This window comes from Colletotrichum gloeosporioides (genome assembly GCF_011800055.1).
Source record: "Colletotrichum gloeosporioides strain Lc1 chromosome Unknown consensus_60, whole genome shotgun sequence".
Lineage (NCBI taxonomy): Eukaryota > Fungi > Ascomycota > Sordariomycetes > Glomerellales > Glomerellaceae > Colletotrichum > Colletotrichum gloeosporioides.
The window spans coordinates 471,751-489,140 of NW_025544705.1; the positions used below are offsets into that span (position 1 = coordinate 471,751).

At 49.4% G+C, this 17,390-nt stretch overlaps 5 protein-coding genes and 1 pseudogene across 6 annotated transcripts; 3 read left to right on the top strand and 3 right to left on the bottom strand.

Annotated features, from left to right (window-relative positions):
* Positions 1-1,077: 1,077 nt before the first annotated feature.
* GCG54_00014009 (Membrane primary amine oxidase) lies at positions 1,078-3,588 on the bottom strand (the record flags this gene model as incomplete). The annotated part of the gene is made up of 4 exons (XM_045413855.1): positions 1,078-1,496; positions 1,551-2,288; positions 2,373-3,250; positions 3,305-3,588. 4 exons carry the CDS (start codon positions 3,586-3,588, stop codon positions 1,078-1,080), a joined length of 2,319 nt encoding a protein of 772 aa, XP_045261934.1.
* A 1,597-nt stretch (positions 3,589-5,185) lies between these two features.
* Positions 5,186-7,315, bottom strand: GCG54_00014010 (putative MscS family protein; the record flags this gene model as incomplete). Its single annotated transcript, XM_045413856.1, has 2 exons — positions 5,186-5,470; positions 5,522-7,315. The coding sequence occupies 2 exons, from the start codon at positions 7,313-7,315 to the stop codon at positions 5,186-5,188; spliced, it is 2,079 nt and encodes a 692-aa protein (XP_045261935.1).
* Positions 7,316-8,077: 762 nt separating this feature from the next.
* On the top strand, positions 8,078-10,069 carry GCG54_00014011 (annotated as a pseudogene). The gene is made up of 2 exons: positions 8,078-8,550; positions 8,841-10,069. Coding segments are annotated over exons 1-2 (1,702 nt in total).
* A 645-nt stretch (positions 10,070-10,714) lies between these two features.
* GCG54_00014012 (uncharacterized protein) lies at positions 10,715-11,267 on the top strand (the record flags this gene model as incomplete). Its single annotated transcript, XM_045413857.1, has 2 exons — positions 10,715-10,778; positions 10,906-11,267. 2 exons carry the CDS (start codon positions 10,715-10,717, stop codon positions 11,265-11,267), a joined length of 426 nt encoding a protein of 141 aa, XP_045261936.1.
* Positions 11,268-12,211: 944 nt separating this feature from the next.
* On the bottom strand, positions 12,212-13,526 carry GCG54_00014013 (Short-chain dehydrogenase reductase 5; the record flags this gene model as incomplete). The annotated part of the gene is made up of 4 exons (XM_045413858.1): positions 12,212-12,603; positions 12,748-12,963; positions 13,039-13,266; positions 13,460-13,526. The coding sequence occupies 4 exons, from the start codon at positions 13,524-13,526 to the stop codon at positions 12,212-12,214; spliced, it is 903 nt and encodes a 300-aa protein (XP_045261937.1).
* A 2,208-nt stretch (positions 13,527-15,734) lies between these two features.
* On the top strand, positions 15,735-17,276 carry GCG54_00014014 (Aldehyde dehydrogenase; the record flags this gene model as incomplete). Its single annotated transcript, XM_045413859.1, has 2 exons — positions 15,735-16,086; positions 16,141-17,276. The coding sequence occupies 2 exons, from the start codon at positions 15,735-15,737 to the stop codon at positions 17,274-17,276; spliced, it is 1,488 nt and encodes a 495-aa protein (XP_045261938.1).
* Positions 17,277-17,390: the final 114 nt, after the last annotated feature.

Genomic DNA, 17,390 nt, shown 5'->3' on the forward strand with positions numbered 1-17,390 from the left:
CTGGGCCTGCGGCTATTACAGCAATTGAATTCATAAACCGCAGTAGTTTCGGCAGGAATAACTACTTTAAAGTTGACACTTCATTGCCGTCAAAGTTGTGATCTAAGCCAAGGCTGAACAGTTCAGACGGTAGTGCAAAGTCAACTAATTGAGGCCGTAGGGGTGTGTACGAAGCTTTTGTTCTGAATGTCGTTCATGGGTATTCAGGGTCCGCGGCAGGAACAAGCATGGCAAGGGCCAGCTCTGATCTCCGCCAAGTGCGGGGCAAGAAGCCAGCCGCTGGTGAACGGCTCGCGAAACTGCGTCCACAGCTTACCTCCCTTCAAGAAGCCAAAAGCAGACATGACGTCCAATGGGATCAATTATTGCGGAATGTTAAAATCATGATTTCGTAGAACGCAGAAAAGAAACGCGAACCAAAGACTACCTATGTCACGGCTGAAGGACCCGCCTGCGAAGCTGTCCAAGAAGTTTTAGACCAATGTTAGAAGCGCAGCCCTTGAGGACGCGTGGCAGCTTTTGAGCAAATCTGTATCTAGTAGCTAGCCAATTATTAGCTAGCGAGTGAATACCGTCTCAATCAAATTACCCGATCCCAAGCATGATGCACCTGACAACGGCGAATTCACTACTCAAGGCATCAAACGAAATATGTGCCGCGATCCGCGGGTTGGCGCTCTTAGGGGACTAATTCAAACGAGATCATCCTGAATACGAAAACCCCACTAATTCCCATCGCTTTCGCAACTCGCGCGCTCATCTGAGTTCCGGGGCCGCTTCTAGGCAGAGACGCGCGTCGTCCAGCGAAGCCGCACGGCGTTTAAACTAACTTCTCAGCTTCGCTAAAGAAGCTCACCCCTTTTTGCCCGAACATGTCCCTGTACCTAGAGTGGGACAGCGGCCGCTAAACGGTGCTGCAGAATTGTGTGAGATGCAAATCAATGGAAGAGAAGTAGGGCTTGACTCGAAGAAATTGATTGTCAAAAGCGTCGATGAAGAAACCTAGGCTAAGTTTCGCACCCCGCATCTAGACTCATAGTCGGACCGCCCATCACGACGATATTCGCTCTGATCTACCTAATCATCTACCGGGCCGTCATAGTTGTACAGTTCGGCCAACGAAACCTGGTCGTTCATCCAGCAGCACCCATTCCCTCCCATTGATTCAGTAAGGTTCATCGACCGTCCGAACGTCTCCACATGGGACACTTTCCCTTTTCCAAAATCCATCCGGACCTGGTTCACCGTGCGACGGGTCTGATCCAATGAGAAAAAGTTGACTGGTACAATCTTCACACCTGCATGGGCTGTGGTGGTAAGAGTGTTGGGAAGATCGCCAGAGTGCGGTAGATGATACATGCCCAAGTTGAACCATACGACGAGGTCTGTCTGATTGAGGTTCTCACCATCGAAGAACCGGTCGAAGTCGATAGGGGGATTGAAGAGGTCGTGGGCGTTGAAAGGGTACGCTGATCTCGGCTCCGTGTCATGCTGGGCTGTGATATGCACATCATGGGAACTCCAGCCAGCTGTTCGGCCAAGTGACGTACTGTTCACGGCCGTAAGCCGGGAGTGAAGTGCCGCTGCTGGCTGCCCCGGGACGAGCTGGTAGCCGCGCATTTCACCATACTCGTTAACAGCATCTTGGTTAACAATGACCAATTGCTTCTGAGCCGTGCTGTCATCCCAATTCAAGCGGCTGTCATCCTCATTGATGATGAATGACCGCTGGAGCTGCATCGTGCTCCGCGTTTTCCCGTTGGACCAGGGATATACTTGCTTGACCGGGACATTTCGCACTATTTGAACCGTATTTTGAGTCCCTAGGATATCAAAGTCTGCTTTAAAGTTGATGACATGTTCGTGCATCGAACCTGAAAGATGGTCGTGAATGTTATATCCGTAGTCCTGATTGTGAGCTCGATGGGCTGCGATGATGTATCCTGAAGCCTCCGTTTCCACCCCAATGGATCCGTCCATGTAGAATTTGTAGCTGATAACATAGTCATAATCGGCTATGGTGCTGACCGTTCTAACAGTAAGATAAACGTTGTTCGTGATAGACAAGTAAGTGAAGGCTGTATGTCGCTGGATTGGCGAGTCCGCCATGTACTCAAAGATGCAGATGGAATTGCGTCGGCCGTTGGTTCCGCCTCCGGAATGGCTTCGCGTGTCCATAAATGTTGCGTATGAAGGACAGTCATATCCAGGTACCAGACGAAGTGCATATCGACCAATGCCAACATGCGAATCATGAGAAACGTGGCCTGATTCGTATGGGCCGGATCCTGCAAATATAGTCAGATAGTGAGAGAAAAAGGAAACGGCTGATGTCAGAATGATTTGACTGTGGTACGAAGAGTTTTACTCACCTGCGTAGTGTACTAGGATCTCCTGCAAGCCCAGCTCATATAACACTCGCTGACCTTGGTATCGAATATCGTAAAGCGACATACCAGTATCATGCGAGAATCCGATGTAAAAGCTGAAGTCCATCCACTCCACATACTGCTGTTCACTGTCCACCGAGAAACGTGTCTGCCCATTGGGATGCAGCATATTGGGCGGTTGCAACTGGTCATGCCGTAATGGTGGCCCTTGACGGTCTGTTCGAGCCCAGTCACCTTCCACGTTTGGCTCCAACCGTTGAAAATTTCCGCTTTGGTATGCAGCTCGAAACGCGTTAGTGTCAGCGTAGAAGATGTCGTTGTAGTACCATCCCATGACGCGCCACTTGCTTGAATCACGCCCAGTCACGTCGGTCTTGAGGAATAGACCCAGAGGGAGTAGTGTCTGGGCATCAAATTGATCCGATGGCTTTCTTTTGAACTCGTCCCATCGAACGATGACTCCGTCGGTATCTTCCTGGTACGGAGTCGTGAGTCCAACGAGGGCCAGCGAGTCATTATCCTGCCCAAGGGCGACGCCTCCGCACAACTCCTGAGTGATATCTGCAACAGAAGCAGACACCTTATACAGGAAGTCCTTTTCTAAGGCACCGTGGGCATCCGGGTCAAGCCAACGGATCATGCCATCTGTTTTGCGGGTTAAGAGATATTGGAGAGGCTGGACAGTCGTTTGGGCACTTATGGGCAAGGGTCCAACGAGAAGCTCTTGCCAGTAGGCTTCTGCAGTTGCTCGGCGAGTGGTGACAATACGTGCGTATCTCTGAGGAGGACGTTCTGTGGAATTGCTGTCCAAATAAGGAAGAACAGCCGTTTTGTTGGGAATGTTGAGCTCAGCAAAGAGACTGTCATTACTTTCGTCAAATTCATGTTCAAGTTATTTTCCCTCAGTGTCTTACATTGTATTAGACCACGGCCCTGCTGACTGAGGGTCGGTCAGATTGAGGTCTTGCTGAGCGAGAAGCCACTGGGTCACGTTGTGGACTTCATCCTCGGTAAGATCACGCCAAACGTTTGGTTTTGGCGCGCGCACCGCATCAGTCGTACGTTTGGGATCGAGGAGGGGGCCGTCGACTCGATGGCTGAGCTGGCGTCGACCGTCGGGCGGTGATACAGAATTCGCAGTCGTGCCAAACAACAAAGTCGCGGCTGAGGCGAGTACAATCGGGTATGTGAACATCATCATGGATTTGGTTTCAGTCTTGGTGTATACTAGTCGAGGCACGTAATAATTGCCAGAGCAGAGTCGGGTTGTTCAGAAGTAGTCGCCCAACGCTACAATGGGTTAAGGTTGAACGACGGCTTTCTGAAATACTGGACACCCTTGGGTTCAGGGTGGGGTTCTGAGGAAGAAGCATGTCCGAGTGCCAAACGAACGCATGGTCAAAGTCAATTGAAGAACTAGCAGGCATCGCGTAGTCGGCCAGGAACAAGCGGGTTGGACCATAAGATTCTTATATAAGATTCTCACCTGCACAGCGCTAATGTGTACTTTAATTCAATACCGAGAAGATTGATATGGTACTTTGAGTACATGTGTTTGAGTCAACCCGGAATGGGCATCATGGCTTAGACAGTCTTTACTAGATGCTTTCATGCTTCCTCGATCCACGCAGACAAAGCTTGAGTTCAAGATCTAGACGTCCTCGACAGCCGGTAAATTCACAGCTGATCAATTTCAAGTTTTCTAAAGAGTTTTCATCGTCAAGGTACCTGGGAACCTTGGCTCTGACTGGTAGACAAATCAGGACTATCAATCCATCAATTCGTATGAGTTCGTTGCTCCCTCCAAACTTCCTTTACTAGACTCTTGGCTAGTGATCTAGATAGAAACCAAAAGTGAAGAAATCAAAAGTTAAGAACACCATGTGAATGAGGAGGAAGAATTCCTGCTCTTCAAACCAAGAAACGTTCTTCTAGATGTTCTCATGGGAAAGTTCATCTGAAGAGAGTTCGGTCCAGAGAAGGGATAATTTTGGATCCGGTCCCAGTGTAGAACATGCACGGAGGACCATAATTGGGTTTAGGGCCGGAATTCATGTTGCGAGGCAAATCCCAAAAAGCCTTTGATGCTTTGCAAGTAATTCGGACTTTATGAAATTGGATCTCAAAGTCAGCTAGCGAGAGATTTGTTGGTGGTCACCTTGGATGGGAATTGGAGGTAGTTCGAGGGAGAGGGACTTGAAGGGAAGAACTGACACGTTTTCCAGGAAGCCAAAGCACACGGTGTAAGATTGAGAAAGATATATGCTGTAATCATTCAGGGCAACTGACGTTAGACGGACAAGATTGGCACAAAGCCTGCGATACCAGCTACGAAATAGACGCTAGAAGGTCACCTAAAAAGAATGCAATGAAGCGAAGAATTATGAATGTAGTTGAATGAAAAGGCACCTTCCACATAACGAAATGCATGCTAGTAAGGTGGTACGCTACTATTGCCTCACCAAAATTCCCTGGGAACTCATCTTCAACATGGGGGTTGCTATCTTTTTACCGCCCACGCATCATTATCGCTCTCCACCTTCGCCTCCTCTACTTGTAACAGTGGAAAAATGGCATCCAATGTTCTATGTCTGCCTATCAATGAAGATACTTTGCCAAAGACCAGCCCCTTCGCTTTCATATGTCTTTTTTCCGTCAGACTCGGCTCCTGATCCATTGCAAATTCCGACGCAGAACATTTGTCGTTGCTACATATGCTCTGAGATTCCCATAGAACACGAAACAACTCGAGTACCATGTCCACTATGAAGCTTCACTCAGTTCAGTAGTCACCTTTACCTGCGCCGTGTCATGCCTGTGAACGACTCTTGATCATCATCATTGGAACCTGATACAGGAGAAACACTTTTGAGCGCGCTCTTCTCATGTTGGGAATCTCTAGCTGCCGCCGCGGCTACCTCTTCACTCACAACGACTTGATAAGTTGATCTGGCTGGATCGCCCAGGGTAGCGCTACCCCCGCCTGGTCCATGAATCGAAACAGCACGAAGGGATCCCACCACAGATGTCATGAGCTTATTGCGACGTATGCGACGCGTCTTCTCATTATTCCAATTCGACTTGTTATCGGGTTAGCAAGCAGATTTGTGAGCGAAGGGAGTAGAACTTACCTTGTGCTCAGCCTCGACATAGACCTCAAGCTTGCTCATATCGCCAATAGAGACAAGTTCAACGTCTACATCCGGACGAAAGTCCCGGCGATTCTCAGGGGCACTAATCTCATCGCGTATCCGTCTTCTCAAATTCTCAACGTCATCAAAGCTGGTGTCGGCTGCAATTTGCACTTTAATGCGCTCTCGTAGACCCCTGCTTCGGGACACATTGTCCACCCACATGCTGTTGAGATTGATGTTGGGAACCTGTGTCGTTTTGTTGGAGCCTACCTTTTGAAAAACGGAATACAGCAGCGAAATTTTCTCCACGGTCAACTCGTGGCCGTCGATTATCACGCGATCGCCCACGTCAAAGGGGTGCTTCACGAAGATGAAAATGCACGAGCCGAGAAACTCCTGTACAGTCCCTGAAATGGCGAAAGAGACGGCGGCAAGCTGAGTGCCGATGCTGGCAATATAAGTCGAGAAAGAGTTGCTGAAAAAGGCGGCGTATATGAGACCAGTACCTATGAGGATGAAAACCTGGAGGAAACGGTCCAGGACTAGCACGGCAGACTTGATGTCGTGGGTACTCTTCCAGATTGAGATGCGCTCTTGGCCGATGCGTATGACTGTCGAGATCATCTCCTCCAAGCTGACATCGCCGTTCTGGTCTACGTCGAGCAGAGCAAATAGCTCTTCAACGTCACGGATACGATCAGCAGTAAATGCCTTTTCGAGATCTTTTTGTGTCAGAGCATCCCCCGTCAAAGGGGCGAATGACTTCCAGATACGTCGAGCAAGAGCGGCAGATGAAGCGGCGGCTTCAAGCGCTTCTGTGACAATGGTGTGAGCGGCTTGGGTGTTGAACAGCGAATTGTTGCCGGAAATATCTGCTGTCATCTGGCCGAAGGCCTGTGCAACCTCCCGCCCTGCCAGTCGCACATTGGCCAGAAGCTTGCTTGGTGAGCTGTCCTTCTGCTCGACTTCGCCGGTGATGATGGTGTAGTCCTCTTGGGCGAAACGATCGCAAAATGGCGGATACATGCGCGTCGAAGATGCGTAGAGGGTGTCTAGCATGGCGATTTGGCGCTTGGACTCTGAAATACGTGTGGTGAATTGTTTTGCGGAGTATGTGATGTTGATGAGCTGAATGACGAAGCGTTGGACGAGGACCATGGCGGCGACAGCAATGGAAGCCAACGCGACCTTCTGTAAGATCGATACCCAGTCGGGAGTAGGTATATTGGAGTCAAATGCCATGCATACAGGTACGACGGTGGCATAAGCAATGATGGTCCAGAACATTAGCGAGATGGAAGTCTCGATACCTCGGAGGACGGTGTGATATTTCCGGGTGCCGGAGTTGACAATGCCGCAGAGAAAGACGTACGCAGTTGGCATGAGCATTGCGATGAGTTTGGAAATCCACAGACTTCCCCAGACGACTTCGAGCCAGACGAAGAGTCCCAGAAGCCGAACCCCCGCTGCTCGACTCTCTGCGTAGATGGTGGCTAAAAGGGCAACGGGAACGCCAAGGAGAGCGGCAACTGGGACGAAGTGCCGCGCCCATCGAAGCAGAGCTTTGACGCTCCATATTCTTTCGTACATGCACCCCAGACTTTCGCATGTTCCGGAATTGCCATCGAGGCCCATAATATCGGTTTCGTTGACACTGAACTTGCAGCTTTGCACCTGCACTGAACGCGTATTATCTGTAGATGTTCTGCGGGATGGCACAGAAATCGAAGCCACTCGCACGCGAGGGTTTCCCTCGCAGGTTGCTGCAATCTTTTCGATGTCAATAGTCATGCTGTTGCGTGCCATATGCGTCGTTAGGTATGAATGCTGTAGAAGAAATAAGGCTGGGTGGGGGAGGGGGGGCTCGTCCAGGGTAAGAACATATACTCATATTACACTGAGACCTGAACTGCCGGGTTCGTCACCAGAAGCCCGAATGCGGTGTGAGAACCCAGACATTGGCTATCTAGAGGTCATAGCGTTTGGACTGGTCGAGACTCTCGCTGTAGCCGTGTCACGGGTGAGTATTCACAGAGGTCAAGTTGTCCAAATCCGTGCGCTTTGCTACATCGATCTGATGAAGATTGTCCACTACCAGGAATGAAATATCAGGTAGCTTTTCGTCGACAGTCTGATACTCCTTTGCGGACGAGTTAATCATGGTATGAGCCGTTCTCGTTCTAGCTGGTTTAGTCCAACTCAAATGCAGGCGTGGCTTGAGCTAGCACGTGATAGATCCCAGCTGGACCCGACTCGGCGGGCTCAAACGGAACTAAGTTGCGGCTGAGCGTCCTTCCCGAGGTCTGGATTTGAGGGGTTGCATTCCGGACCCTTTGTGTCCAACGGGCCCAATTGATGGCATTGTCTGAACAATGGCATTGACAAAACGCTTGGCTACTTTGGTTATTACTGCCGCATTGTTGTTGCACAATCATACGCTCTCACGAATCCCGTGCTGGAGTTTACAATACCTTGAAAGAACATGTAATATCTCCCCAACCGACTTGTAGTGTGCCATTCCCTGCTTCTGTACTTTCTTTCCATTCATCACTAATGAATTCCGAAAAGGTCCAGCTTTCCGTCGCTGAGGCGTCCGTCGGGTTGTCTTTGACACCTTCCAACCAGTCTCATGAACCACCGCGGCACAAGTCCTTCCCCCAGAAGGCCACGTCCTTCTTCGGAGCATGGTACTATGTGTGGGAGGCTTTCGGCATCCTCATAGCAGGCACCTCCATCATAGCCATAGATTTCGTCGTGAACCACTTTGATGGCAACGAGGTTCCCGACTGCACGGTATCTGCCCCGGGGAGATTCAAGCCCTTTCGCTTGACAATCAACCCGTTGCTTTCAATTCTCTTAGTACTCGGCTCAATCTGTGCCATGATTCCCGTCTCAAAGGGTCTCGGCCAGCTATATTATCTGTGCGTTATGGAGCAGGACCGAAGACTGGCCGACCTGGAGGTGTTTGATTCAGACTCTGGGGGAAAAGTCGGCAGCGCTCAACTTATCTGGAAATTGAGGTTCAAGTAAGTCTGCGATATTCAGTGACTGGCTTTCGCATCTAACAACAATTACCACAGGCATTTGGCGGTACTGTGAGGTCTTGCATCACTGCTGGCATTGGCGTACGGCCCCTTTGTTCAGAATCTTCTCGTAGTCGAAATTCAATATCACCCAGCCGACAGCAACGCGCTCCTATTATATGCTTTCAGCTATTCCTTTGAACCACTTACCGGCACAGATATGCAAATCTCACCTCAGCTTCGTAACTTTATCCTGACTGTCACGAAGGAGTCGATACCTCTCTCACGTTCAGCGTCGGGCAAGCCTTGAAGGATGCGTCCTCTGAGTGGGTCACGCCCGCGCACAAGTGCAAGACTGGCGAATGTGATTGGAGCGACTACTATTCCATCGCAGGTTGCAGCCGCTGTACCGACATCACCCATCTCCTGAAGCGCACTTGTACTCCAATGTTTACTAGTGAGGATGGTTCCGGTGACACTGGAGGCTGCAACGTTGCTCTTGAAAATGACTTGTCGTTCAGCAGCACCGAACTGACCACCCAAAGCGATAATCCCAATAGGATTGCCATGTTGATGAACACCACCATGCCTGCTCTCATATATAACTACACAGTTCCACTGGCGTGCGTGCAATCCATTATGACACTTCCTGATGGCAGCTCCACTTACACCACATCAAAGGCGTTGGTGATCACCAAGGATACCGCCCATGAATGCGTGATAGTCCTCTGCATCCAGAGGCAGTATCTTGTTCTTGGCTGGCCTGTCGACAACATCAAAACCTCAGGTCTGACCACCACCGACGGCACTGTTCCTGCCATGGAAATTACAGAGCAGTGGAACGACTACAATGTTCCTGAAGCCGGGGACGTCTCAAACTACTTCGAGAATTCGAACCAAAGTAGGAACATCAGCGAACAGCAGAAGAAGATATATACTGCTCCTTTCATTACGGGTGGTACCCATGCAGGGATGCAAAACTATTTCAAGGATTTTCTCACGGGTCATGTGTCCAGCCCCACGAATACAGACCTTTTTGCCACCTCGTCTACTGTTTGGTACATCCAAGACCATACACTGAATGGCACTTGGACATGTTTCTATTGCAGGGGCGATCAAACAGGGCAAGATGGCGTTCCATGCGCAATGAGGAAAATAGCAGCGAGGCTAACCATTGCGTTCTTGGTAGATAGAGGACAACGGGAGCCACCCTCTCCTTAAAGGCACGACGAAAGAACCGAAGCAAACTTTCGCCGCCCCGTGGCAGTGTGTTTCAGCGTCTCTGGCTGTTTGGGCTCTCGGGCTTGCGGTTTTCATCGGAGTCGTGGTAAAGACACGACAAGCAAATATTAAGGCATGTAGGACAAGCCCTCTGGCTACTCTGCTCTTGAGACTTGATTCCGATGGCAGAGAGCATTCCAAAGATTGGCAAACCATGGGTGATGCTGAGTTGAAGGCCACGGCGCAGGATCTAAGGTTGTGGTTGCAGATTGACGAGAATGGGCCGCGATTTGCGATGTGAAACGGTCAGTTGATTTCGGATGTCAATATGCTTTGAGTCATGATGTCACCGTTGATCTGACTGGATAGCAAATATCGCATCTTCCAATCATTCGGTTGAACATGGACAGTCGTTGAGCCGGCCCTGCCAGTGGACGTCAGAAGATACATATCAAGGTTTCCACCGTTTGTCAATAGACGAGACGAGGTCCATAAAACCATGTACCATCTGTTTTACGATTGACCTTGATTTTCTTACAAAAAGTCTATTTAAGCTCCGGCTTCTTCAAAGATTTGCATGCAAAATTTCTTATGCTCAGTAACCCTTCGGATTTTCTCTCCCGTTTTCTTTTCATTCTTCTTTTCGTTTGAATGAATACACACGGTGACGCGCTGTACATAAACGACTGAGGCGCAAAAGAATCCATTCAGGCTGCCTTCTGTGCCAGTCGAGGTTCTTTTCATGATTGCCGACGCGCTGCCCATATCATCACGCATAGCCCTTGCCCTGAACTTAAGATGGTTGTTCTCGGCTTTGTGTGCGACCCATCGGTTTTTGAAACAAAAGCAGGATAATTTACTCGCAACTCTTGTCCTACTAGAAAGAGATGCACCGGACTGTTCTTTTGCTTCGGATGCACATGACTTCGGCCCCTGAGGAGTTCTCATGATAGTCGCACGGCAATACACCTTCATCCTGGCTGTGACTCTGTGTTCCGGATCGTTTGGGGGTTCAATATTTCGCCAATACCAAAGCGACGGCCCGGTGGCCGCCGCAGACCAGGAACATTCCAGCTTTATTCCAGCTTTGGATAGAAGACATAAGCCTTGTGACTTGGAGACCAGGGACTTTGGCAGTGAGGCGCAGCACTTCTGAGATCAGCTTTTCTGAAGGGCGCCTGATTATGAATAGGTATTTCCTTGGGCCAAAGTTCGGCTTGCCCTTACAGTACTTGGAGAATGCGGTTGAATTCGACGGCTTCATCTCTCTGGACGGCGAAAAGACACCAAAAACGCATTTCCCAGTAGACTTTTGGCGCAGTACAGGGTACAACTTGCTGCCGTTGCGCCCGTCGAGTTCGCAAGCCGCCACACGGTGGGTTTTCAAGCATCAAACATCCGCAAGAATAATCGACGACGAGCTCTTCATCTACCGTCATTACCACATTAGGGGTCCACCTTGCTCCCAAGTCGACTTCGTCAGAACTGTCGACAGCTAAGAGTTACTCGTGTGTCGACACATTCTCGGCTCAAGCAGAATGCCGACTTTGCGTTTCTTGGTACCTGGCGAATTCTGCATCCCTGAACTGCAAGGCTTGAGGGTATCCGTTGCGCAACCTGATTTCAATATTTTTCCTGACAACGCAGGTGGATCATGCATTTTTTGCTTCGCCGACTATAAAATTGACATTGAAAGGGGCGGAATCCGAACGGAGTGGGGCTTAAAGTTGACCACGTATCATAAGCTCGGAGACTTTCGTAGTCTCGAAGACCTGGTCTGGAATCGCCTAGTGAAACCTATAACAGTATACCTTCCTCCAGGGAGCTATAGAAAGTCTCCAGTCGGTGGAGTGCGCAACGAATGGCTTTCCGGCCAATCAACCCCTCGAACAACGAAAAAGTCTCCTGGACATCCAGGCCTCCAGCCTCAACCGAACTGGATTCTTTCATTTTATGAGATGGTAAGAGAAAGGAATTCCAGGTTTGATGGTCCAAGCTCTGCGTCGTGGGATCTGTATCGCAAGGCTTTTATAAGGTGTTGCTAGGGACAAGAATCTTTTGACAGGCCACTCTCAGTCAAATATCATGGAAACCAATGGGGGGAGAAATCTTGAGCACATGAATCAGGCCTTCCCCTAGTTAAACCGATGTACTTTTATTCCATCTGACAAAAGCATGATATGAAGTTCGTGAGGTGAAGCGCGATCGTCGCCGTCGAGTGGCGCATTTTGCCAATGATCAAGTATTTAGATGTTCATGTGGCTTCAAGACCCCAAAGTCGTCAACACGTGCCAGGGAGAATAGTGCAGTCGGATTATTAACACCTAGAAGAGTATTCCACGGACTTGTCAAGACTGACATGCAATGATTCAGCCTTTTACAAGTAAGACCAACCTCACTCGCAACACCCCCAAAATAGTTCTGTTCGAGCACAACAGCACTGCTACATTATTCCAAGTGCCATATTCATCCTACGACAAAATTCTATATACTGTTCCCAGTGTGTGCGGCCGGAAGTCCCGGGCGGCATTGTCGGGCCAACAAATCTCCCAACTCCGTCCCCCTCAAGTGTTTTCCCGATCTCCCAACACCTTCCGCCATCGACGAAGATTACTTCCCCGTTTCGGTCTTCGTCTGTCATCAGAAGCCCAACTGACCGCGCGACCTCTTCAGGAGTACTCAGGCTAAAGCCTGTGGGAGCAACTATTTCTTCAGTGACCAGACCAGACTTCGTCCAGTTTGGAGCAATGCAGTTGATCCGAATGGGGAAGGGCAATCTGGAGGTATGCGGAAGCAATCCTCGCATAAAACCTAACACAGCATGCTTTGATGTCGCTAGATTATGCGGTTAGACCTGTCCTAAATTATTGAAAAGCTTGAGCATAGCTGGTCCGTATCGGTAAATGCTGTCATCCCGGAAATCATTCTTTGGAGAGGGACAAAGCTTTCAGAAAAAGCATGGGTAATGGTTTCACCTACTATAATCCACTGCTCCGAATCTCGTCCAAGACGACACAGACGCTGCGATGACAACGCTGCCTTGAATCTCACGAGCTCGCATGTGATGCACTGCCAGCTTAACCGTAGAAATTACACCATACAGATTTGTCTCGAGACATGACAAATCCGGTTCTTTCAATTGGCCGTCGGTAGGATCGATCTCATCATCTATGAATCGCGTGCGAGGATTTACGCCTGCAAGCTCCAAGATTCGCAGCCTCATCATTAGTCGCGAACCAACAGCTCTCCGGGACATGTTTGGACTATTACCGGCATTTGCAAAAACTGAATCAAGCCGTCCTTCCCGCTCCACTACTCGTGAAAAAACACTTCGAAGGGCTTTCCAGTCACAGACATTGCAATTTTCGAACGTGAATGTAGGCGATTGTGAAGTAAAATCTTCAGAGGCCGGTGGGGCAGTGAGATCGACACTTGTCACACGAGCACCGATGGATAACAGAAGCTTGACGACCCCCAGGCCGATGCCGGAGGAGCCTCCTGCCGAGAACAGTCAGCATTTTGTCGACAAACATAATCATTACCCGGCTACTACTGTGATGTGACTGCAAAGGGTCCTACGTCAAACCCGAGGATAGGGAGTTTATGTGTTGTGTTTAAGCCAGAACAACACCAACCAACGCAAACCTACGCAAACGCAAACTTGGAAGCGGCTTGAAAGAAATTACAATACCTGTGATCAATATGACTTTGTCCTTGAGCTTCATAAAATCTTTGCCGTTGATCTCGAGGCTGGACATGGCGAATGCTTACGACCGACTCACTACTATGAATTGGATGATCAGTTGATCTTTTGCGGATGAGTTTTGCTCGTTCTCAAAAACAATTTGGATTGAACGTATCATCCCATCAGATGCAGTGAATGATGCAAGCAGCTGGTGTGACCGAAGACTAGATGTTTGAAAGCATGCGTTGTGCCATTCGGCAAAATATAGCCAGTGAAGCTCGGTTAACTGCTGCCGCGGCTCGCCCGCACAGGAGGCAACTCAGGCAACTTAGGCTGCCAAAATGATGCAATAATTGACTAAGAGCATGGATACACGGTCCGTGGTTTCATGGGGAGGCATAGATCAGGCCTGATACCCCGCACCGGTGCCTCTTCTTCAAACCTCTCATGTTGGAAAATGCGGGGTATAGACATACAAGCACTACGGCTCGCAGCTTTCAAATGGACTGGGACTTTTCATTCCAGGTTGCTTGGAGAATTCGTGTCTCGATTGCAGCCCTAAGGCGCCTGCTCTCATTACAAATATTATCAGGCTACCGATTGAACAAGAAACCCTACTTGGTTGCGCAAACAGCAGGGGTATATTGAAGTATTAAGTTACTTGCAGTGACTGGCTTCTGTGCCACAGTGACAATACGAGGACTTTGTACCTAACGCTCACCGTTTGTATCTTCAATCTTGTCGTGGAATCGTCTATGGGCATACTAAATGTTTGCAACCGCTCCCCGGTGGCCATGTTCGTCATGCGGACACGTACTTGTTCGTATGTGTCGAGTATTCTCTAATACTTCCAGCTATTCTGGCATTTCGCCGTAGTCAAGAGCGATATGTGAAGATTGTACGGAGTCTTCATCTCGTTCATCTAGGAGTGGGGAAAATCTTTCTGAAGCCAGATTGCCTCGCTCAGTTACAGCAGGCACAAGCGCAAGGTGGGGCTTGCACATGGGGCTGATTTAGCAGACGGGAGTCATTGTCATAATTATGTAGCAAAGAGAAACTTCATACTGTCAATTAGGTTTGAGTCCTATTGGCGTCACGTTTTGGGGTCGTCGGCGTAGTGGTCTTTTTGGTGACGCCGATCAGATTCGAAGGTAACTGTCAGAATGAAATTTCTCTTTGCTACACAATGGTCACGGACCTCGGTCGGTTCGGTCACCCGGGACGAGGGCTGCGAAATGTTAACTGGCGCTGGCTTTAGGACTCAATATTGCTATTGGTCATATAAGCGAATACAACATGGTTGGAAACCACAGCCTTCGTCTCCACATCTCGGCGTTAGGCATCCGGGCAAGGCCCGCACCGTGAACCGGCATCAAGGCGGACCCCGCAAGTTCTGACTTGGTGATCGACAAGAGAACTTCCTGTTTACGACAGGATCACCAACGAATTAACGGCCACCTGCCTTAGCGCCACGCAAGGAGTTGGTTGCAAAACTTGAACGAGTTCAAAACAGGGTACGGATACTCAACAAGGGTAGAATGCAAGCAACACCAGCAGGTCAGAGTGGATGGAGTGTTTTCTGCAATGACCTCGAACCTAAAGAGTTATGAAGTATGCGCTACAGCAAAGCTTAACTTTCTCTTTATACCTAAGACTTCGTGATAATTTTCTAATGATCAGAATCTGTCTGATACATATTAGATGCTGTCGACTACCAAATCATCATGTATAACATACTTGCATCAACAATAACAACAACAACAACAACAACAACAACAACAACAACAACAACAACAACAACAACAACAACAACAACAACAACAACAACAACAACAACAACAACAACAACAACAACAACGGGTCTAGAAGAATCGTACGATTACCATGCCATATGGCCTTTCCGTGAGGTGAAATCACTGGTTGATGCGGCCCGTGACGTAAGGAGGCATCAGCAATGCACGTCAATCACAGTAGGATTATTCCACCTTGGCCAAGACTTGGCGATAATTCAGTGAAACGCTTCATGCATGCCGAGACGGACTTCGGAGATAGCAAACGTCTTCTGCGAGAGAGCCAAGCAGACAAAGGTTGCCCAGATTCTGATGATGTTGATTAATGCTGGCAATATATTGAGCACAGTCACTGTAGAAAACAATTGCCTTGTCGTTTGAAGGCCGGCAGAGTATTCAATTACTTGACACAAGAAGTCTTCCCAAGCTCCTCAACTCAATTGAGAGTTAAGTTGGTTACTACGAAATCACTGTTACGACACTCTCCGACAATGTCACTCCCAAAGCTACCTGTCATCTCTGGCGCGATTGAGGCACTCAAAGAGATGCCAATCGAGACCCGTCTGTTCATCAACGGGGAGTTCGTCCCCTCTCGCAGTGGGAAGACATTTGACGTCTACAACCCTGCTACTGAGCAGAAGACAGCATCTGTTTTCGAGGCGGACGTCGAAGATGTCAATGACGCTGTAGCGGCTGCCAAAGCAGCGTTTCCTGCATGGTCCGACCTCGCAGCCACGGAGCGAGGAGCGTTCCTGTTCAAGCTGGCAGATTCCATGGAGAAGCACTTTGCAGAAATGTCCTACCTCGACGCAATCAGCATGGGAAAGCCAGTGGATTCTGATGGTTGGTCAAGATGCCATAACCACTCAAGGACTTGGATTTAATGCATAAGAACAGTTGCGACAGCGGTTGCGATGAGTCAACTACGATATTACGCTGGAAAGGCCTCGGACATTCTAGGAGACAGCTCTCTGAACACACCCGGTATGCTGAACATTGTTTTGCGGCAGCCGTTCGGCGTATGTGGTGCGATTACTCCATGGAACGCCCCAATTACCATGGTTGTTCAAAAGCTCGGTCCTGCGCTGATCGCAGGCAACACGCTGGTTCTCAAATCATCTGAGAAGGCCCCTCTGAGCCCCTTGGTCTTAGCCAAATGCTGCCAAGAAATCGGTTTGCCGAAAGGCGTTTTGAATATTCTCAATGGCTTTGGACGGCCATGCGGAGAGGCTATTGCGCGACACATGGACATCCGGAAGGTTTCCTTCACGGGATCTACATCCACCGGTCGCGCCATCAAGAAGGCTGCCGCTGAATCAAACTTGAAGAAGGTCACATTAGAGCTTGGTGGCAAGAGCCCACTAATAATATTTGAAGACGCCGATCTTCAAAAGGCCGTCCCTGCTGCAGCCTTCTCAATCCTTGTGAACTCGGGCCAGGCTTGTGTCGCAAGCTCGCGAGTCTTTGTCCACACTGCCATTGCCGACAAATTCATAGATGCTCTCAAGATCGAGATGGATCGTGTCGGCACAGCTGGGGACCCGTTGGGCCGTGGCATCCAGCGCGGCCCTCAGGCAGATAAGTTACAGTTCGACAGAGTCATGGGGTTCTTGGAAGAGGCGAGAACTGCGGGCTTAGAGTTCGTCACCGGAGGAGGGCGAGTCGGAGACCGTGGATACTTTGTTCAGCCGACGATCATTAAAAACGCACCAGCCGACTCCAGGGTGATGAAGGAGGAGATATTTGGCCCGGTGATGTGCATCAATTCTTTTGATGATGAAGAGGCGGTGCTGGGGATAGCCAACGATACCAGTTATGGTCTCTACGCCTCAGTATACACCAAGGATATTTCACGCGCGCTTAGAATTGCGAAGAGGTTCGAGGCCGGAAACGTCGGCATCAACTGCACAAGCCCGACCATGACGGCCGACATGCCGTTTGGGGGGTGGAAGGAGAGTGGTGAAGGCAAGGAGGGTTCCAAATATGCTACCGACTACTGGACGGAACTGAAATCGGTATACGTGGCACTTTAGTCTTCAGGATAATGGGAATCTTAGGTTGTTCGTATTTTCTGTGTCAGTCGGTATCTAGGCTAAAAATGACTGCTGCACAATTGACAGTTGGGTAGATAATGTGCATTGTTTGTC